At 45.6% G+C, this 21,738-nt stretch overlaps 2 protein-coding genes across 6 annotated transcripts in view; one reads left to right on the forward strand and one right to left on the reverse strand.

The window, feature by feature from the left end:
- The window catches only part of CYFIP2 (cytoplasmic FMR1 interacting protein 2), a 53,554-nt gene that overhangs the window by 25,898 nt on the left and 5,918 nt on the right, over positions 1 to 21,738 (forward strand). For all 5 annotated transcript variants that reach the window (XM_066977240.1, XM_048057144.2, XM_048057141.2 and 2 more), the window contains exons 19-28: positions 194 to 270; positions 1,204 to 1,312; positions 1,700 to 1,819; positions 2,497 to 2,696; positions 3,179 to 3,266; positions 11,796 to 11,939; positions 13,489 to 13,579; positions 14,287 to 14,417; positions 17,453 to 17,525; positions 18,047 to 18,141. In XM_066977240.1, the coding sequence (XP_066833341.1) occupies positions 194 to 270; positions 1,204 to 1,312; positions 1,700 to 1,819; positions 2,497 to 2,696; positions 3,179 to 3,266; positions 11,796 to 11,939; positions 13,489 to 13,579; positions 14,287 to 14,417; positions 17,453 to 17,525; positions 18,047 to 18,141 (1,128 nt within the window). The remainder of the gene's footprint in view (positions 1 to 193; positions 271 to 1,203; positions 1,313 to 1,699; positions 1,820 to 2,496; positions 2,697 to 3,178; positions 3,267 to 11,795; positions 11,940 to 13,488; positions 13,580 to 14,286; positions 14,418 to 17,452; positions 17,526 to 18,046; positions 18,142 to 21,738) is intronic.
- Positions 3,511 to 6,627, reverse strand: FNDC9 (fibronectin type III domain containing 9). The gene is made up of 2 exons (XM_013176064.3): positions 6,201 to 6,627; positions 3,511 to 4,767 (listed from the first exon to the last, which is right to left on the reverse strand). The coding sequence occupies exons 1-2, from the start codon at positions 6,359 to 6,361 to the stop codon at positions 4,098 to 4,100; spliced, it is 831 nt and encodes a 276-aa protein (XP_013031518.3). The 5' UTR covers positions 6,362 to 6,627; the 3' UTR covers positions 3,511 to 4,097.

Raw genomic sequence — 21,738 nt, forward strand, 5'->3', positions numbered from 1 at the left:
AGGACAGAAACATAACTGCAAATTTCTGCTTAAGTTTAGCATGTGAGATCTGCAGTGTGGTTTTTAGATAGTCTGACATACATGAGTGTATTAAATTAGAGCTCTGTATTGCGTTGTATCGGTCTTGCATGAGTAGGAAGGAGCTATTCTGTGTTAGTGACACCCTCACGATGTCTTGTTTTTTCTCCCTCAGGTGAATTTGTGCTTTGATCAATTTGTGTACAAGCTGGCAGATCAGATCTTTGCCTATTATAAAGCAATGGCTGGCAGGTAGGAGAACCTGACTGCTGCTGATGAGTGGTGATAGTGCTGCATCCAAGTCACTGTTAACCAAAAGGTTCCCCTCAGGGAGTAGCCGCTGTGGGTAGACATAACAAAACAGATCATCCTTTCCTCACAGAGCGTGCTATCCGTGTCACACCAGTGTAGATGGGAAAAATGAATTAATGGTGGCAAGGCAGACGTGGTTAAAAGTGAAATAAAAACAATTCATATCCTATGTATCTATTTGAGTACAATTTGTGAGAGCAGCAGCAAAGTAAACCAAGCCTATTGAAGACATGTCCTTGCTTGACACTTGTACCAGACAGATGAGTGGAAACCTCCCATCTCTAAGAAACAGGGATATGCACTTGTCCTCACCCTAGCAGAGCAGCAGGACTTGTAACGGCCAGAAGGATTCTCACTGTCTTAGGTCACACTTCAGACAGCTGCCTGCCTCCAGTTGGGCCCTTCATGACTTTTCCTTCTAACCACTGAAAGAACGTGGATGAACTCTAATGAGAGTCCTCCTCTCATGTCCCCAAAGGTGAACCAAGTCTTCAGTCTAACTGTGCCAGGAGTTTTGTCTCTAATCACATTTGGCCTTAGAGGAGAGCAATCACTGTCACCAGCAAACTGTTCCTACAGCAGACCTTCAAGGAGGGAGCATACCTGTGGGTTAACCCCACTTCCTGGCACTAGCGATATCTTTCAGCACAATCTTTTATCTTTTTGGATGTTTAGCCGTAAAAGCCAAGAACGATAGAGGCACGGCAGTCCCCAGGTAACAACTTCTGCTCTGCGATTTAGTTAGTACTGTGTGGAAATTTTCTTGGCATTCAGAGCAAGTTGAAAAGAAGGATGAAAACAACTCTGGAAAAGATCCACAGAGTAGCCGATTGTGCATGTTTCCTTTTTCCTGACACTGTTTTCCTTTTTCAGTGTTTTATTGGACAAACGTTTCCGGGCCGAGTGTAAGAATTACGGGGTGATCATTCCATACCCACCATCCAACCGCTACGAGACACTGCTCAAGCAGAGGCACGTCCAGGTACACTGCAAGCAGTAGATTCTGGTATTCACAGCTCTTGGTCTATCATCCTTTTGTTGGCAGCTGGCATCCTAGTGCTGTGCTCAGTCAAGACCAGTGCTCTAATGTGAATGGTTGAACCTGCTTCTGACACACCACACTCAGGACATGGGGCCGGAGGGGGCAATTAATTAACTAAGTTATTATAATAAAGTTAAGCTTCAAGTTTCCATCCTTACTTTCTTAAGTAATAGTAAACTCACCAGAGGCATTTGTATTACCATTTTCACATTTAAGCAGCGTTGGATATTTGGCTTTAACTTTTGTCTATTAAAAAACAATCAAAACACCAAAACAACTTTTCCCCATCTGTATATAACATACAAATATTTTCTCTTCTTTTCCCAGTTGCTGGGTAGGTCAATCGACCTAAACAGGCTCATAACCCAGCGTATCTCAGCAGCGATGTACAAATCATTAGACCAGGCCATTAGCCGCTTCGAGAGTGAGGACCTGACATCCATAGTGGTAAGAACCGTTCCTGACAGAGAATAAATACTGAGAATAATACACTGCTATGAATACAGAGTCAGCTGTCTTTTGCCAGAAGTCCCACCTACAGTAGGTTTCAGCCAGACGTGCATTCTCCTTTATGGTGCTGAGTCTCTACTATTTCTACTTATGAAGCCTTAATTGCGTTATTGTTGGACCGTATCTGTGTAAGTCATAAGGTAACAGTCAGCAGTTAAATTTTGCAGACCTTGTAGAATAGAGTCCTGTGATCTGGGAGCGGGAAATCTTGATAGTAATTCCCTCTGTTGGATGCAGGTAACTGAGATCGCTTACGTGTGTACAGGATTTGCTGCCTTTGATACTTTACAGGAGCATCACAGTCAAGTAGTGTAAAATTACCAGTTTCCACCTCCGAAGGATTCTGATGTGAAAGCCAGCCAGCACTCAGCGGGGAACAAATTATTTTTTCTGCCTGCAAGTTTAGGAGATACTGGACCAGGACCCCCTTGAGTAGAAGTGCAATTGGCCTCGGCCACTGACTTAAATTGATGTCTTTATCATTTGCTACATCCTCACCTGGGAAGTTGTGTGCGGGGTGTGGATATAGAATCATTCCCTTGGCAGTTAAATCAGCTGTTTCTGTTGTCATCTTGGTAACACTTTTGCATCTGCCACTGCTTTATGTGCTGCAGGAGCTGGAGTGGCTGTTGGAAATAAATCGCCTGACTCACAGGTTGCTGTGCAAGCACATGACTTTGGACAGCTTTGATGCCATGTTCCGGGAGGCCAACCACAACGTCTCCGCACCCTATGGGCGCATCACCCTCCATGTCTTCTGGGAGCTCAACTTTGACTTTCTACCCAACTACTGCTACAATGGATCTACCAACAGGTGAGGAGGAAAAGCAGGGCAGGGGGCACCTGGAGACCCTGTGTTTCTTTCCAAAAAGTCACACCTGCCACATAAAATCCACATGCATTGCAGTGAGGTTTTCATTCCAAATGAAATGCAGCAGCAATAGAAAAAGTTAAAGCCCACCAGCTCCTGCTGGCCTTGAAAGTTCTAGTAACAAATTCAAGCAACAAAGTTGTACAGAGACTGCAAGCAACTGAGGTAGTTTGGTTTAGAGGGCTGTGACTCCACAGCAGAACTGTGGCAGCTTCTCAAAAAAAAAAAAAAAAAAAAAAAAAAAAAAAAAAAGGCAACACCATCTTTGTAGTGTGTTAAACCAATGTGTTTTACATCCGTGATAGATTGGAGCTCATTCGTGTAGCTCAGGTACTGCAGTTCATCCCGGACTGCGCAGTGTCTGCACTGACCGTGGCTAACCAGGCACTGACCACTTTCCTCCCCGTCTCCCGTGCCCACCACAGGTTTGTGAGGACGGCAATCCCCTTCACACAGGAACCCCAGCGGGACAAACCAGCCAACGTTCAACCCTATTACCTCTATGGATCCAAGGTCAGTAAATGAGCCACAGCAGCCAGCAGGGGTGGATGTTGGAATCCTTTATTTAGGGAGAAAGCAATGCAAGAACTAGTTCATTAACAGTGTGGTGGATGCAAATGTACTGGGTCACATTGCCGTGTGAAACCAAAAAGCCATGCAAGAAGCAGCTTCGCTGTGCTTTTTGCTATTGCTTTCCCATATTTTTCTCCGTAACATGCCTGTGTTAGGGGGAACTGACACTGCTCTGTGCTCATTGGTGCCAAGACCAAGTCACATCCATCTAAATGCAGAGAGAGAAGAGCGAGTTGGAGCTCCAGAGCAGTGCTGCTCCCCAAGGAAGGTGTTACTTCAGGAATCTTGTTAGTAGTTCAAAAAGGGAATTACTAAAATACTTCTGTGCAAATGTAGACTACTTAATACTGACAAAAAGCTCTTTTGTCAGGCCATGATTACTGTTTATACAAGCATTATGAGGGCTTGGGGGGTGATGCTAATGGAGAATCACTCAAGCATGAAACTACTGGAGTGGAGTTTATTTCTTGTGTACATTGGTTGATGATTTTGAAGTGAATCTACAGTACTGATGCAGATTAGATAATGACACTACAGTCAGCCTAGCCTGGCTGTTCCCAGAAAGCTGACTTGGTTTCCTTTTAAAAACCGCTCAGTAAATGAGAATATTTTTGTCACTTGACAAAAACCTTTCTCCCTGCGGCTAATATATCCCACCTCATGTTCTGCCATGGGACAAACAGCCCCTGTGGACGCACAGATGCTTGTGTTGGCAAGAGCTGGAGAAGAGCAGCACGAACCAAACTTCTAAGCAGGGCCTCCCTTTTGCTCTCACTGAAGGCCATGTTGCGGCAAGATGGCCCTCCTATCATCGCTGTTCTTGTAGGGGAAGAAGCAGCGGGGGGAACTATATGGGCTCTCCCTCATGAAACTGGAGCTCCTCATTAGCACAGTGGTCATGGGCACTTCCAGAAGCTCCTCTTTCAGTCCATCGCTTGAGGGACCATCCAGCGAGCTGCTGCCTTCTCCCACTTCTTCTGAGCTGCCATCAGGCTCCTTCAGCCTGGAAGCCCCGCGGCACCGTGCCGACCAGAACTGCAGGCAGCCGTAGGCCAAGAGAGCTATGAAGCAGAGCAGCAGCAGGCTGCTCACCATCCACATGGAGGTGGTGGGCTCGTGCTTTGAGCCGCCGAAAAGCAGGGGGGGTTGGTCCAGGGTGTGGAACGTGGTGCAGTGGTTGCTGGAGGGGTAGGAGTTCTTGCACGTGATGCAGAGGACGTAGATGGTAGAAGGCGTGAGTCGGTGGAGGACGAGGGAGCTGAGGGAATGGGGAACTCGCTCCTCACGGTGGAAGTTTTGGCGTAAATAGCTGGCGAAGACGCTGTTCCAGTTGGGGCGGTACATGACGTGGTAGTAATTCTCCGGACAAGGGTTGTTTGTGGCCCAGGAGACTGTGGCACTGGTGTAAGTGATGTTGTGCACTTCGATGTTCATTGTGCCCCTGAAACCAGAAGCAGGGAGACGCTGAGTTCCCCAACGCATGTACGGGCTTAAAGGCCACTGACATCAGTGAAGTTTTTCCACCAGCTTTATTGGCCCTTGTATTGGACTCATATAGGCTTCAGGAGAATTACCCTTGCTTTTTGTAAATGACTAGAATGTAGGTGCTCTAGGTGTTCTCTAATAGACAGAAAGCTTCCTCACAACTGTCTTTAGACTTTTCAGCAAACTTTTAGAAATTGAGTAACTCAGGTGACTGCTTTGAAACTTCCCCATTTTGCTGTAGACTCCTACGCTCACAGGGAGGTTGTGAAAATTAAACTCAACCTGTTGAGGCACCTGCCACACTCAATATTTTCACTTCTAATCCTGCTGCTTCCATGACTTCCATGCTTATGGCTGTTACTGCCTTTTCTCTCAGTCACCACAACCTCTCTTCCTTGAATGTAGAAAATGTCATATCCCCCTTTGCGGCTGCAAAGAGAAAGCGACTGTAGGAACTGAGCTGCCCAGAAGGTAGGAGGGAGCTCTCTCTACTGACAGGAGAGTATTCCTGACAAGCTTAGATTAGATGCTAGATTTTAGGTGGCTAAAATTACCAAATTTGAATTCTGCCGGTGCCCAGACTACTCTATCATCCTGCTGCTTCTTGGAGAAAAAAAAATAAAAAAAAACACCACCTGGGACATAGGGCATACTTTATGCTCTAGTTAGATTTTGTACAAATCTCTTCTTTGTGACTGGTTATCTATATAGAAAGCTTTTTTGCTTCCATTGCCATGGAATAGAAAGGATACTGCAAGTGTGATTAGCATAAACTGATTACTAGGCTAGCTCCAGTTTGCCTTGTGGAGTTTCCAATAGAAATCTTGATTTTTACACCTAAACGTCACGTGGAAAATCTGCATGATTAAATAACTGTTTTAAGCTGTTGCTGCACTTTGCATACCTAACTTGTTGCTTAATAAAGTCTTTCTGTTCCTACAGCATCTCACACTGTGTAATATCAGGATCTGAAGTGTGAGATCTAAAGTCTGGTGAAATATAATATCAGTGTCTTTAAGGAAGCACAAATGTATGAATAGCAATTAAATAGCTCTCCCCCGGACAAAAGACTTCAACCACTAACAAATTACTGTTTAACAGCAGCCACAAAGTGGTACATTGCTCCTTCAGGTCACCGAAGTGCCCTCTGAGCCTTGTCGCAGGGTTCTCTCTCCCAGCCAGCCGAGCACCCCAAGCAGGAGCTGCATGCAATAGAGCTGATTTCTTTTTTCTTTCTTTTTTTCCTCTCCCCCTTAATAAAACTAACTTTCCCTTAATTCACTCCAGAAGCAGCTCATCTTAACGACTGTTTTAAGCATTCTTAGGAGCAGAGCAGGAAAGCACAGCACCCGTCCCTAGGCACTCCCGGCGCCGCGGGCAGCAGCTTACCTCCCCTGGCGGGTCCGCAGCAGCCCCTCGGTGCTGGTGAGCAGTGTGGCACCTTCCCCTCTTTCCACCTTCCCCTCTTCCCACCGCCGGGTCCCTCCTGCCTCCTCTAAATCCCTTCCCCGTGCGCTGCCTCGTATTATACCCATCTCGGGCTCCGTCATCTCTCACCATAGCAACCAATAGGAAAGGATGGGCAGGCGTCTTCCAATGATTTGGGAACGTTATCCCTAAAAGCTTTTGCCTGAGAAAAGTGTGTCTCTGAGGCGGAAAAACGAGACAGGTAGTTTTGTTTTCTGTTTGGTTTTGTGTTTTTTTTTTTCTTTCCTCTCCACCTGCAGCCCTGCAGTGAGAACGCTGCGGCCCTGCTCCGGAGCCACTGCCCCCCAGCAGGGTCTGGGGTCAGAGCCACACTGACACGGGGCATGAAATCCAGCTCCTCGCCTTCTGGTAGTTTATTATTACCTACTGATAGTTTGTCACCGAGGGGCTTTGTTTTTAATACTATTTCTCGCACATTTGAACTGCTGTTTTAAGCCAGAGCTAGTGAGCAGTAGGTTTTCCTCCCTGATGCTGCAGCAGTACATGTTCACTTCTTAATTTTAATCCAAGCTGTGTGGTAGGAGCAGGAACTGGATTTTCCAAGACCTGGATCCCTGCTGAACTCCTGTGGGATTAAGACAGGCTCTTCTTCGAATGCCCCTGCCTTACAGGAGACTCGGGGATGTCCCATCAGCCAAGTGAGAGGGCAGGAGGGAGAGACAAAGTCAGAGCCAGCAGGGTTTGGGGGAGCAGCCTGAGCCTGTGGCCAGGAGGGGACAGGCTGGGGACAGATGTGGCAGCAGGGCGAGTAAGGAGGGGCTCTGAAGAAGTGACACACTGCTCTCTGAAGCCAAAATGTATTCCAGAGGGAAACTTTTCCAAAAGAAATGTTGATTCTGGGTCTGAAGTAATTAGTTCCACATCCTTACTAAGGTGTTTGCAGTGTTTCAAAGATCTTCCAAAATGCATTAATGAGGAAATGATGCGGACTGGATCAGGAGGGGCTGGTAGAAGCCTGGGCAGTACGTGTGACCCTTGCTTTTCATTGATGCTTTGCAGTTCTGGGTGTTTTGTCCTCCAGGCCCTGACATATTTTCTTCTGTCTCTGAGTGAGTTGCAGCTGCCAGAGAGCTTAAAACTGGGATTAAAGATGAAAATAATTATGGGTAGGGATGGAAATGGAAGTGCTCCCAGGTGGCTTCCTGCCTTTTATATCACTTGGTCCTCCTTGCAGAATCAGGGGGAGACTTCTTAGCTGTTCCCATGCTGTAAGTAAAGTACATCCTTGCCTGCAGGGAGAGAGCTGAGGATGCAAACCCTTGCTTGGAAAGGTGGCATACACCATGTGACAGTATTTTCATGGGAGAAGTGCTTCCCTACTGCAGCTAGGCTGTTGAGTTTATTGATGTTCACAGTTGCTTCAAAATTAAATTTCAGTTGTTCACAAATCACATGTTAACAGGAACAAAGGAAACCAAGGAAAACAGGAATAGTTGGATTAGGTCAGCAAAGGGTCCTGCTAATCTTTCTCCACACAGCAATTCACAACTACTTCAAAGGGAACCACACCAAAGCTTTCAGTGGTGTTGGCATTGCCTGCTCCCAAAGTCAAGCTGGCACCAGTTTACATTGGTGATGAGCTTGAAATTCTCATTTCCCAGGACAAAAACCCGCCAAAACCATGCCAGTGCTTTAACACTGGTGTTCCCTACTACCCAAATAACACCTTCTGGTGTCCCCGGCTGTCCCTGCCTGCCAGCACTCCCTGCAGGATGCAAACCACGGGTGTGCTCAAGTGACCGACAGAAAGTGAGCCATCCTCTGTCATTCAGCCACTTAGAAAATGCAGCAGGTGTTCAAGTCTCCTACAAAGAAGCTGTAAAATCACCAGCAACCCACTTCTTACTGCTCATTAACCACTTAGCTCTGTAAATGCTCTAGATTGGGCTTAATTCATGTATTTTGATGAACGCTTCTGTTTTGGCACTTCTGGGCCCAGGGTCACACCAGAGTCACTGAAGATCACTGCTCCCCCCCCGGGGCTGAATTTGCCCCTGCATTTTTAGGAACATGCAGGCAGATGTAACCTGCAGGGCAGTGCATGCTGCTGGCACTTGTACAAATAGCCACGGCGCGCGAGTGGGATGGAGTGGCTCTATTTTCTGCTGCCAGGGCTGCAGCAGTGGCACAAAGGCGTTCCGGGGCTGTGCTTGCTGCAGGTGGTGTTGGCGGCGGGGGCTGCTGAGCCCCTCCAACAGACTGCACGTGCTGTGCTGCCTGTCCTGCCACGGCCAGCAGCTCAATGTAAATCATAGCTCTGTGCGTGTGTGTGAGTAGCAATCGGCAGCCACCATAACAAGGCATTATACTGAGGCACGGAAAATGCGCACAGTTCATAGTCTTTCTTTTGTCTCTAAATCTATTTCTCTTTGGCTAGTTCTTTATTTTTTTCCGAGGAGCTTCTGGCACAAGCACTATCATCTGTTCTCTCTCTGTCCAATCTGTTTTATCAGATAAAATTCTCCCTACCTTCCCTCAGGTGAGCTCAGACAGTTCTGGGTGATAGCCAACAATGAGCTCGAAGATGTGGAAATGACACTGAGTTCTTGTTTCCCTTCGTTTGCTGCTGGCTCTGGTGTTCAGAGCTCTGGGGCATTCCTAATAGCCTCACTCGCTCCCAAAGCAATGTGGGACCTTTCCTACATGCTCCCATGCTTTCCTCTCATGTCCCAAGTGACCTGGGACACCGGGAGCTTTGCCCAATCCTGCAAATCCCAACCTGCCTGCATGCCCAGCCTCCCGGCCCCCAAACCTGCCTGTTTGGCCCCAAACCAAAGGTGGGGCAAACCTCTTCGGTGTCCTCAGTGGCTGTTGTTCCTGTGAACAGCAAAACCTCCCAACAGTCTGTGAGATTGGGGCTTTGCTCCTGCTCTCTGAGGGGGTGGCAGCAGCCACCCAGCACGGGGGAGTGAGCCGTGCTGCACAACCACCTTGTATGTTCAGCTGGTTTGTCTTAAAATACACCCTGGTGTCGTTTTTTACATCCTACAGTCTTTTACCCAAGCTGTGTATCTCACCCTTAAATGGAGTTATATTTTAATTGTTCACAGGGTATTATTATTAGATGCAAGCTTGCTGCTGATGCACTGTGTGGCTCTGCGGAGAGCTCAACAAACCTACCTCATCTCACAGACAGGCGGGGATGAATCATCCTGCTCGTCTGCAGCCAGTGCACATCCCAAAATGATCCTCTCCTCATCAGGCCTATTGCTGGGACCCCCACTTGAAGGAAAAGTCAGCTTCAAAGCTGCTCTCCAGCCCCATTATCCCGCTGCTAGGCAGGAGGCTGCACAGCAGCACCAGGCGCTCCCTGCCCGTGCAGCAAAATGTCAGCTCCATTACAGGGAAAATGTGACCGGTTCCTCCACGACCGGGTACCGGTCACATCCCAGCTCAGGGAACATTGCACGTGCAGAGCGCCATCTCCTAGCTGTGGAGCAGAAAAGGGGCTTCCAGAAGTGAGTGTGGATTCACGAGCCCACTGCAATGGGGATATTTATCTCCCCATAGTCTGTGTGTGTTATCTGCAGGGGCTGTGCTGGGGCCATAGCCGTGACCCTGCATGGGGGTGCCAGGCCTCGGGCACTTGTTCCGGGCTGGGCGTCACCTCATGGTTAAACAAGCATGCTTCTCAAAACATATTGCTGTTTTCCACTCGTATCAGTGTGTGTATCTTGTGGCTTTGGATCAAGCTCTAACAGACAGATTTTTACAGTCTTGGTTATCTAAAGATGCGGGTAGAAGCCTAAGCAGGACATTCAAAAGCAGCTCTCTTAACAGGAGTTGGCATTGAAGGAGCTCTGAAAGTAGGCTTCTATCTGCCTAAATCTATTTTAAACTCTGGCCCTCAGTTATTCATGAGACGGGAGAGAAAGTTCATTCACGTTGTGAATGAATGCAAAGCAGAGCCTACAAGGTAGCCTTTCTGTACCTAAAAGTATTGATGCACAGGATAGAGTTAAAGGGTTTTGGTTTTTATCTACCAGGGCCAGGAGGTGAAGTTCTGTTTCACAGAAAGCAGGAAACTCTCTAACTTTGTCTTCTTTCTGCTAGCTATTTCAAAGAGTGCCTGTGAATCATAGCAGGTGATACATCCCTGGACCAAAGCAACAGGGCTGTAGCAAAATGAGGAACAATTAATTAATTGATTAAAGCAGCTGCCAAGTCTATGAAAGTGCCATCAGTGCATCAGTCAGCAGAAATTCTCTATCTGCAAGCAAAAGAAAACACTTTTCTGGTGCTTAGCAAATGACTCCCGTTTGTAACTTGTTAGGCGTGCGAGGTGTAAGTCCCGAGGAAGTGAGCAAGAAGTGGAGGACGAGCTGGGTCTGCGATGGCTGTGGGATGCCAGCTCCCTGCTGCGTGAAGATGCAGCGCGCCTCCAGCACGCCGTGCTCACGCGAGAAGCACAATCAGCCCTGCACGGCACGCTTGGGATACAATTTAGTTTGTTTCCTTGTTTTTGTTTAAGAAAGACCTTTCAGTGTACGTGAGCCGGGGGTATCCGTGTTTTGCTGGAAGGGGCACTGCACGCCTGAGTCTTTTCAAGCTCATGCTTGGTGCTGTTTACTGAAGCCGTGGTTGTTCCAGATAGCGTGGGGGAGGCTACAGCCCTTCTCTGCTAGGGCTGAGTCACGGTGCCAACACTTCTCTTGCAGAGCCCGAGCTGAGCATGCAGTGCCTCAGCTAAAACTCATTTTCTTTTTTTTCCTTCTGATCACTCAAGTGAATTAATTCCCACTTCTCTTTTCCTTACACCAAATGGATCCAAAAAATGTTCTAATGACAAAAAATTGCAGTAATTCCCTGCTGCTATCATTCCAACATGGTACTGATAAATTACGCTCCTGGAAATCACCTCCTGTTTTCTGCTGCTAAAAACTTTCTGGGGGCTAGAGCCCCAAGGATGCTCCCTAGACAAGAATCATATTCTTCCCCTTTTGTTCAGTCACACGTGGATGTTTTAAGTACATGTAGGGCTCCACAGGATGCAGAAAGGATCATTTCTGTGTCTCTTCCAACTGCCCTTAGGCTCGGATGCTGGAGTTCCTACTTTTCTTAATATTTTTTATTTGAAGCAAGTGCCAATAGGAGGAGAAAAAAAATCTATCTTGTTACCTATGTATAATGCCTTCAGGTTTAGTACAGAAGAATTTGAGTTTGAAGAGGCAAAGGACCAGTGAACTGAAATCTTTGACTGGGAATATATGGGAGAGTAAATTACCTGGGAAGTGAAAGCGGTGTTGGTTACACAGCAGGATAATAAACCTTGTGATGTGACAATTTGTTCAGACTCAAATATATTTGACTGCACGGAAAGAAAAGCAATCTCTTCGTGCCACAAGAGGTCTTATGATAAATTTCTTACAGGGATTTTTATTTCTCTTGCTTTTCTTAAAAATTATTTCAAGTGTTGGAGCCTAATACTAAGATAAGAGAATTACTTACAGGCCCTGTAAACGCTGTCTAACTGTCATTGTACTTCTAACTTCTCAGCCTCTCAACATTGCCTACAGTCACATCTACAGCTCCTACCGCAATTTCGTGGGGCCGCCTCATTTCAAGACGATCTGCAGGCTTCTTGGCTATCAAGGGATCGCGGTGGTCATGGAGGAGCTGTTGAAGATCGTCAAGAGCCTGGTAATTGTGACCCTAACCCTGGTGATGGAGAAACCCCAATGCCTTGAGAGGGGCAGGTTGGGCAGTCAGCCTGGGCTTCGGGCCTTGGTTCAGGGTGTTCAAATCTGGGCGCCCCTGTGCCCCTTTATCCGCACAGCGACGCTCACATTAAGGGTGTGATTCCACTGTTGCAAAGGCATCCCCCCCTGATTCCAGTGGGATGGTGGAGTCTTCCCACCGTCTTGAAGTGCTGACTGTGACCAGCCACCCAGATCTGGGGGTACTGGCACTTGCATTTTGCTCTGCTAAAAGCCACCGAGAGGTGATCAAGGGGATGTGGTGCTCGTCCCCACTGCCCCTCAGCACCGCCTGTGTTGCAGCCTAGGAGACCTCCAAGATACATGCTTGTGCTCAGCAGTGGCACAAGAGCCTCTCACAGCTTTTTGATACCCCTGGGGACCTGCAGGGAGGTAGAGAGCAGGACACAAAGCTGATGAAAAAGACTTTTAGAAATTTCCCGCTGTAGGTGAGTTCTTATGAATTCAAGCCATATGGCCGTTTCCATCAGACACTCAGGTGGCCAGTAGCTCCATCTGCTTTGTGGTTCCCTTAGAAGAGAGATGTGTATCCACAGGGAAACGCTCCCTAAGGGTGCTAGCAATACAGAGCATGGACAAGGCAGGACGGAGTATGCAAAAACGTACAATTTTTCAGGTCACGCTTTTCTACCAAAAAACCTGCTTTACTGAAGAGAAGACTTTAACTCATTATAAATATTTAAATTCTGTTTTGGCTGCAATAATGTGTCTAGCATGTGTCTAGCAAAGCAATGTAGGACTGAAAAATCTCAAGCATATATCCAGTTTCTCTATGGTAAAGTACTGTAGCTACTGACGATGTAATTTGTGTCACTTAGTTGAAAATGCTGTAGCTGGTGTGCGAGATCAGACAGCATTCAGTGCCAAGACAGAGATCTTGCGTTTGGCTAAATTGTGTTTAGCACATAATCCCATATAATGTATCTACAGGATGCAGGTATATAATTCCAAATGACAGCAAGCTTTTCTAACTAAGAAATATATATTTCACTCTTGTCCACGTTAGTTCAAAACATCCAATCCGCAGAAACTTGCTCTACGTGCATGTAATTTATTTATTTATTTAAACTCAGTATCTAGTGATCATTCATCAGGTGAAAAGAGTGTTTCCTGTGCTGTGGAATTACTCCTCTGGCAGCTCTGGTCAAATGCTTTGTGGGTTAGGAGCATAAGCCCAGCTGGATCCAAGATCCTTGTTTGGATTTCAGCTGCAAACAATGCAAACACAGCAAGCTGTATTTTGAAGTAGAAAATCCTTGCAACCATGATTTATTCTTTGGGAGGAAGCTGTAAAATCTCCGTGCACTTGGGCTGGATTTTCTATCTGAGTGAAATCCAAACGAAGCAAGTTCTTCTTAGACCCCAGTTTCACCGTTTGTTGTCAGACATGGCCCTAGCCACAAGCTGCTCTCTTTAAAACCCGTGCCAGGAGAAGCCATCCTTAGAGTTTAACCTCCCTTTGTCTCTGACAGCTGCAAGGCACCATCCTGCAGTACGTGAAGACTCTGATAGAAGTAATGCCCAAGATATGCCGCTTGCCAAGACACGAATACGGCTCTCCAGGTGGGTGCTACAGAGAGATGCATAATCCTTTGAGCAAGAGCTCGCCCACGTGTTTGTGCAGCATTAACTCAGGCAGCAACCAGTAATTAAACAAGGATTGGCACCTGGCATGCTGGTGCAGCTCCCAGCCCGGTTTCCCTGGGACAAACCTCCAGCTGTTTTGCTGCTGACGCTGGAACACGTATGGAAAACTTTTCCAGGAAATTTCCTGTTAGAAATTTCTCTTCAAACACACAGGTGATTGATAAGGGAACATCTGCTGGTAGTTTAGCTTTTGTTTTCAGGACTTTTTTTAAAGCTTTTGTTACTGTGGGGTCACTTTTACTTTTTTTTTTCAAAAGCTCTACTTAGTTGATGTGAAGATTTTTTTGCAGCATGGCTGCAGTCTGCAGCTGATCTGGATGGGGAACTGTTATACATGAAGCAGCACAAGGACAGCCATTACAGCCTGGAATCTTTTTTTTTTTCCTCTGATTAGGAAATCCAAGGCCTTCATGTGAATTACTCCTTATTTCCCAAGGGTTAGTGGAAGCAGGATGAGACCCTGCATGCTAGTTCTCCCCAGCACTGATCTGTCTTATCCATTTAGCAGTCACGGCTTGCAGTTCATGATGTAGGAAACACCAGGCACTGACTGTCCTGTAATCCAAGTCACTGGAGGGGCCTTTGGCTCTCACTTTTCTGACTGTCCTTCCTTGTCTTTTAAGGAATCCTGGAGTTTTTCCACCACCAGCTGAAGGACATCATTGAGTACGCAGAGCTGAAGACTGATGTGTTCCAGAGCCTCAGAGAAGTGGGCAATGCCATTCTCTTCTGCCTCCTTATTGAGCAGGCTTTGGTAAGGCAAAACCCCCTGCACCAACAGACTGTACTTGAATTTGCCAGCTCAAGAGTATTGGTTCGCTAACAGAAGAGTTTGGGAAAATCGCCAGCCTTTTATGTGCTCAGGGTCTCTCTAGGGCTGTGTTACTGGGGTCCATGGGGATGACTTACATTGGTGCTGTGTCACTGACATCTGGGATTGCTCAAGGAGAATCTGAATACTGGAAGATCTAGATTTAATTCTTGGACCCAAAGCTACCCCATGTTTGTCCTTCTGAGAAATAAAAGCAACTGGGGCTTATTTCTAGATTGTAAGCTCTTTGGGGCAGGGATTGTTACAATATATATTTATATATATATATACATACTCATACATTGAGGAGTAAATTTGAGCCCTTTGCTTTTTTTTTTTTTTTTTAAATGATGTTAAGGATAAAGCAATCCAACAGGAAGGAAATCTCAGAGCAGATGATCCTGTGATATTTCCCATGACTTAATCTTCACCAAAACTTAGCTAGAGCGATGACCTGATATTTCCCCTTGCAAAAGTGTCTTACACCTGCAAAAGACTCTCAGCCTCTTAGCTCCTTTCGGACTTGATTGAGCTGGTGTGGGACAAAGGCTGTGGCTGAACGCATGTCAGAGCCAACTGAGGAGTGTTAAACAGGTTTGCATTATCATGCATATTTCATGTCAGAATGGTATTGACAGAGTTTTATCAGGTCTTAGGGTTTTTTTTCAGAAAGGGTTCTCTAGCGCAAAATGGGATTTCCAAGCAAAGCCATGCATTTCTGTTCAGAGCAAAACCAGAAGAAAGTTCAAAGATTCCAAGTTTATTCAACCATAGAACACCAGGAAAACTGAGAATCTCTGCATATCCTCAAAAAGGATATGTCTGCCCTTGCCCTCGCATTTTAAGCCCAGCTATAGAGCCTTCTAGTTCCTAATATGGTGCATCACACACATTCAGAAAGCAGCAGTTGTGTAATTTTAAGAAAACCAGAGAGAGAGAGATATCACCTAGCAGCTTGGCTTTATTTAATAGAATGACCAGAGTTGCCAACAGTATCCTGGCAGTTTCTATTCCTTTTGTGGCTTTGTCATTGCTCTTGGCTGTTCTGTGTTGAATTTTATGCTAGATGTACTACATTTGCCTTTTACGTCCCATCTTCCAAATTGATATTTAAGGGACACATGGTGGTTTCTTCTAGCAATGTTTCATTTGAGTGCAGAAACATTCCTCCTGTTTTTGCCAGTTTCAGGAGCTGTACGTTGGCAATATAATAGCATTTTAGAATAGCATTAAATAAGGGACACAGTGAGAATTTGGGGGTCCTTTTAGGAAGGCTGCCCATCAAATTCCACATCTGCCTACCTTCCATGCCAGCAAAGTCCTCACCCTCTCTGGTCCTCGTTTTTTCAGCACAGAAATTGATTCAAAATATAAAGCAGTTTTACATGCAGCAGGCACTGGTTCTTGCTTGCTGGAGGGTTGTCAGATACTTGGAGCCACTGCGCAACGAGATCTTCCCTCTAATGGAGCCCCTGTGCAGAAGGCACAATTGCTTTTACGGTGCAGTTATCTTCATAGCTGTCAGCCTAATCTAAGGCTGGTGGTATTTGCTGGCAGAGACTGCTCTAGGGAAGATTAGCAGTCTGCTCCATTCTATACCCTTTTTATTGTTTAAATTTGAGGGATGAGGTGTTGCTTGGGACTAAATTTCTAAGAGGAATTCTTACTCTCAGGTAATGAGCCTTAGGGAGAAAATCTCCCATGACTAATTTTAGGACAGATACCAGGTGAATGCAGGCTGCAAAAACAGAAAACACTCTCTTTATCAGAGGGAAAGAGCAGTGAAAGAACATTCATCTAGGAGGGAAGAGTGCTTTGCAAACAGAATAACAAAGGTGATGCGCACGCTCTGGTAGCATCAACACCTCTATGCCCAAGGAGGGACCCCGTGCTGTTCCTCTCCCTCCAGCACTGTGTCACAAACTGCACTCACACAAACACGCTCCCATGCCAGCATCCATGACACCAGTACAGCCTCCTGCAGCTCCATGCCACTCTGTCCCCTCCCTCTGGGCTGGAAGATGGGGTACCCACCCGCGCATCCCAAGCAGACCCAGCTGAGTCATTCCATCTGGCCCTGAAAATCTTTGCTGCTCTGTCATGACCTCCTCTCGAGTGTGTCTAAATCTCTATGGTAAGCTCAGAACTGAAAGCATGTCCTAGAACTAGAGTTTCACAGGAGCAAACTAACGCCGTGTCGTGACGCAATGCCTCTGTGTTGAACAGCTTTGGTTTTCCTTGCTGCTGTTTCCCATTGCAGACTCGTATATGATGTATTGTCAGCCATCGCTCCTCAGTCTCCACCTTCCTACTTCCAGGTTTCTCCTCCTTGTGCATCTATGTTTGGGATTATTTTTTCTCTAGTGCATTGGCATGCATCCTCTCAGGTGGCATCTCATGATGTTATTACTCTCTGGACTTCTGTACTATTCTCCCCAGTGCCTGCACCACTGGGATTTTGGTTGGATAGCACTGGCTGTGAACACCATACAAACAAACAAACAATTTCAGCCAATATATTATGTATCTATTTACAATGGAGCCATGCATCAGTGTATTTTACACGTACACCTCCTAGAATAACTAAGCCAAAGGGTAATTTCCACCTGGGCACACTCAGTAAAAACAAACTGCAGGAAGTCATCAGGGTAAGATAAAACTGAGATCCCTATGGCCTTTATCCCCTCTTACTTCCAGTATTAGTAAGTGGACCAGAAAAAAAAATGAAGTTCTGGCCTTGCATAGGCATAAGGTAAATTGAGTTATAAGAAGTTCCTAGCTTAATCTGAGAGCTGTTTCTTCCAGTTTTAGTTCATTTAGATTCAAACTATTGGATTTATTAGTGAGCTGGGTTGGATTTGACTAGGTGCTGTAGATGTGATTGGGTTGTTGTAGTGTTGCCCAGATCCCTGAGCCATACAATCACCCCCTACAGGTATTTTTTTAACTTACTTTATCTTTCTTTCTTCCTGCCTCAGTCCCAGGAAGAAGTTTGTGATTTGCTGCATGCTGCTCCCTTCCAAAATATTTTGCCCAGGGTCTACATCAAAGGTAAGAAGCTCAGGGGGCAGCAGTGGACAGACTCAGAGGTCTCTGTCAAGAGCCCTTTCTCTCCCATTTCTGCCGAGGATCAGTTCTGGCCCTGCTTCCCCCTCTAAGCATATCTACTTAAATAGTGGATACAGCCAAAAGTCAGGTGGAAACAAACGCCAACAGTGCATTTTCTGTAGCCTAGTTACAGACTGAAACCTTTCTCAGTTTGGGGGTTCCTTTCAGTTTCTAAAGCCATTTTGCAGCCTCTTTGGAGAATGACAGCATGAAATGTCCATCTCAACAGGAGTGATCAGTAACAGGGACATGCTTTTGGACATGTGTGATTAAGCTGCTGCTGAGACTGCGATCGCACATCCCGCCCTTCTCTGCATCACTGGTCCCCTCATTTGCTGTTGGTTTGGCTCATTGATCCAAAGTCTCGTTGGATGGTTGCTGGGGGGCAGCTCTGAGCAAACTCGGCGGAAATTGCGGGTCTCCACTTCCTCCTCTCATTTCACTGTTTGCTGCTCGCTTGACAGAAGGAGAACGCTTGGAGGTGCGCATGAAGCGTCTCGAAGCCAAGTATGCCCCACTTCACCTGGTTCCCTTAATAGAGAGGCTGGGCACTCCGCAGGTAAGGATTTCATTGAAAGGGATGGCTGTTGAAAATTCATAGCAGTCCCCACGTGGCCTGTTTGGCCTTGGGAAAGTGATCCTTTATTTATTTATTTATTTATTCCAAAACGCCAATCAGACAAGAAAATCAGAATCCTTACCCTAGCGGACACATCAAAGGGAAATTTGTGAGCAGGTCCAGAGATGGCGTGTTGCTGCCTCCGGTCCGGAGAGCTGGCAGGGAGCTGTAACGCAAGTGCCTGAGAAGCCAGCTCTGAATATGGACAGCTTTGAAACCCTCTTTCCTCTCCGTTTTTAAAAAGATGGAGAATTGTTGGGATGGTTCATGGGGAAACATTGCAGGGCTGTCCCTGGCTTAATCAATTGCCGTCACTTTTGGGGATCCCATTTTAGGACTGCCTTGTGGTATATTTTTAAGCTCATCCCTGTCAAGGAATACATCTGAGAATGGTTTCCCTCCTAGCACGTGCTTAGAGCTTTGGCACATGCTTAAAATTACAGCTCCATTTAAGTGTTGTCTTGAGGTGGGGTCTTAGCTTGGAAAAAAAAAATCTACATTGTGCAGAAATTGAGTACTGCTAAAATTATCGCAGTGGATTGATCAATGTACTGGGCAGGATTTGAGTCCCACTGATACCAGTAGCCAAAATTCCACTGCCTAGTTAGTGGAGTTAATAGGATAAAAGTCATTGTGTTAAATAAATCAACACCCTTTTTCTGTAATCTTCTGCTGAAGGAATGGAACAAATGCTCAGTTGTATGAGGTGATAGATCGAAGGCAGGCAGAAAGTTACTAATTTTTTCTTGTTTTTATAATGGATCAAGGATATTTAGAACTTTGCTTCATTGGAAATCATATGAAACAAAGAAACTGGATGGATAACTGAGAGCTTTGGCTTACTTTGTAGACAGTTCTCTCACTTCCCCATTGGCTTCCTTTCAAAGGAGACACTCGAGAAAAAGAATTCACCTCTGTGTTTTTGTGTCTTTGTGTCGGTCTTTCTCTCTCTCCTTCTTTTCATGCAAAACCATCATTGAACTCTGCTATTAGAGTCCACTTGTTGCTTATCCTTGCCATAGTTATGATGATGAAACAAAAGGTATTTCATGTCCTGCTAAGAATTAACTTTTCCGTAAACCATTCCCACATTCAGCACACAGGTACAGTTGAGTACCAAAACTTTTTGAGCTCAGGTGTAAATGAACACAAGAATGACTTTCTACAGGTGCCTCCATAGCCTCCTAGCTTGCTCCTGGAAATGCAGTTTTGGACACAGGCCATATGGGATTTTTCCTGCAGAATGCCTAAGTGCCTTATAGCAATTGTCCAGAATCTGAGCAGAAGCTGGCTGCTGCCAAAGGTGTCCCTCTGCACATAATTACTTGCTGTGAAGGGTCTGAGCCAAACGCTGCTGAACTTAGTGGGGATCTTTCCCAGCAGTCTTTGTAGCTTTGGGTATGGCTCTGGCAAGTTCACAATTAAGAAGCTGTAGAAGAGGTATGGCATAACTGAGTCTGTGCAACGGCAGGAAAACAGTCAGCAAGTGTGTGGTAAATACTCTGCACTGGAAATCCATGACTGTTTGATGGGTGATTCATAAAGAACCAGGGGGGTCACACTGGTTTGTTGAAGGAATCATCTCCCTTTTAATGCTGAGTAGATATTTAGCAAGGGATTTTCAAAAGTGCTTCGTCAAATAATTTTTTCATTGGAAGTAATGGGAGTCTTTTTCTTTTGAAAACAGAGGGAATAGTTGAGCCAGCACAGTGGCATCCCTTGACAGTTTATCCTCAGATCACCCTTCCTCTCTTGATCGCAGAAGTCAGTGAAACCCCAGACTGTAAGGCAGATTTGGCAAAAGACTAATAGCTGTCCAGCTGCCTTCTCCACGTTAAATATCTACCAAAATGATAGTAGTGCTGTGTCAAAGATTGGTCTTAGGGAGGTGAATTTTAGAACCAAATTCTGTCTGCAAGTGTGAGTGGTATCACGTTTTTTTTGAAAACTAGATACATCCTTTTCTAGATTGTCATTTCTGAAGAAAGCTTACTAAGATCATTGGACTAGTTCCCTCAAAAATACCTGTTTTATCACTGCATCTTAGCAAACACCAATGATAAGGTTTAATTTACACGTGAACTGACTTTACTTCTTCTGTGTCCCCATTTTACCATCACAGACTACTGTGTGCAGACACTAATCTTTATCTGTTATTAGAGTTTGGAGCAGGTAAGGAGAAAGAAAGTATACGTACAGCCTTTAGCTATAAAAACATATTGGATGAAATAAATCCTTACTTGCTAAGAAAATACATGCCACGAAACTCGGGTGATAATTATTCCCGAGTTTAACAAATCTAGAGATCCCAGACTCAGTCTGTCCTCTGCAGAGCAATACAGCATTCCCCTGATATTTGCTAGTAGTTAAACATTAATTGCTCCAAGGTTCCCAGAATGTCCTTGGAATTGTAGCAAAAGCACGAATTGTAACACTTTCATTTCAATAGCTACCAAACTAAAAATGCTTTAGGTTAATACCAGCATAAACCAATAATCAGGAAAAAGAATATATGCACATTCAGATTGTATTTTTTTAGTGCAGAAGAAAGAATACCCACATAAACAGAGCAAAAGTAATGCTCTTAATGTCTAGCTGGGACATATACCTGTGCTTTGTACCAGAGGCTCTGAGCCTCCATTGTGATTCTGGTCAGGATAACTGATTTTTTTTATAGGCATTAGGGGGATTGCTGAAAATGGAGCAAATGCTTAAAAACTACCTGAAGCTCCAGGAAGTGCTCTAGGATAGGCAGGGGGTTGGTAAGTGTCACGCTTGCTCTGCGTGCTACCGCCAAAGCAGTGAGATAGGTAAAAGGCTCTGCCTGCAGAGACAGAGTCCCCATCCAACTGGGTGAGCTGGAACCTCCACAGCCACCAGCACGACTCTGACAGCACTTGCCTGTCCTATTTCCCATGGTATTTTTGGCTGCACTGCAAGAAGTCAGTAACAGCATGTGGGGCAGCAAAGAGGACATCAGGGCAGTCAGCGAACTCCACATTCCATCCAGGGGAGCCATTCTGGATATGTTCATGTAAATCTGAGTGGGGACGTCACAGAAATTCTATGCACATGGATGCTTCACAGCTGGAAAAAAAAATTGACTTTCTTATAAACCACAGGTTTTCCAGTATTAAGGTTCCAGTGGCTTCTCATCTTCCTCAGACCTTTTTAACCCTAACTGCATAGGAACTCAAGGAAGTTGTAGCCTATCTGTGTTTTAGAGATGGTGGTAATACCCTGGGAAGCAAAATGTCTGTGTTCTCTCCTGTTTCATTTTCATAATCTGCAATAATCATGAAATTAAGCCTGGCAACACTGAGCAGTGCTCACGTAAAAGAACAGCATGCTAGCAGAATTAAGGATCGGTATTTCTGATCAGTTTGGCCTTCAGCTTTTGTTTTCTGACACACACAGTTACTTCCAAAGATACTCAGCTTGCTGAAATATAATTGAGCACAATAGTAAGTCATCTTCTATTTGAGGGCTGAGCCACTTCTGGTGGGGAGTGCCAGAGGAGCAGCCATCAGAGGTAAG

The sequence above is a fragment of the Anser cygnoides genome, chromosome 14, assembly GCF_040182565.1.
Source record: "Anser cygnoides isolate HZ-2024a breed goose chromosome 14, Taihu_goose_T2T_genome, whole genome shotgun sequence".
Lineage (NCBI taxonomy): Eukaryota > Metazoa > Chordata > Aves > Anseriformes > Anatidae > Anser > Anser cygnoides.

Bases quoted from the DNA above. Each gene is read 5' to 3' on its own strand.
- FNDC9 (XM_013176064.3), bottom strand. From the start codon at position 6,361: ATGACGGAGCCCGAGATGGGTATAATACGAGGCAGCGCACGGGGAAGG. The intron at 4,768-6,200 runs GTAAGCTGCTGC...TTCTGGTTTCAG, and splicing joins CTGCGGACCCGCCAGGGGAG to GGGCACAATGAACATCGAAG.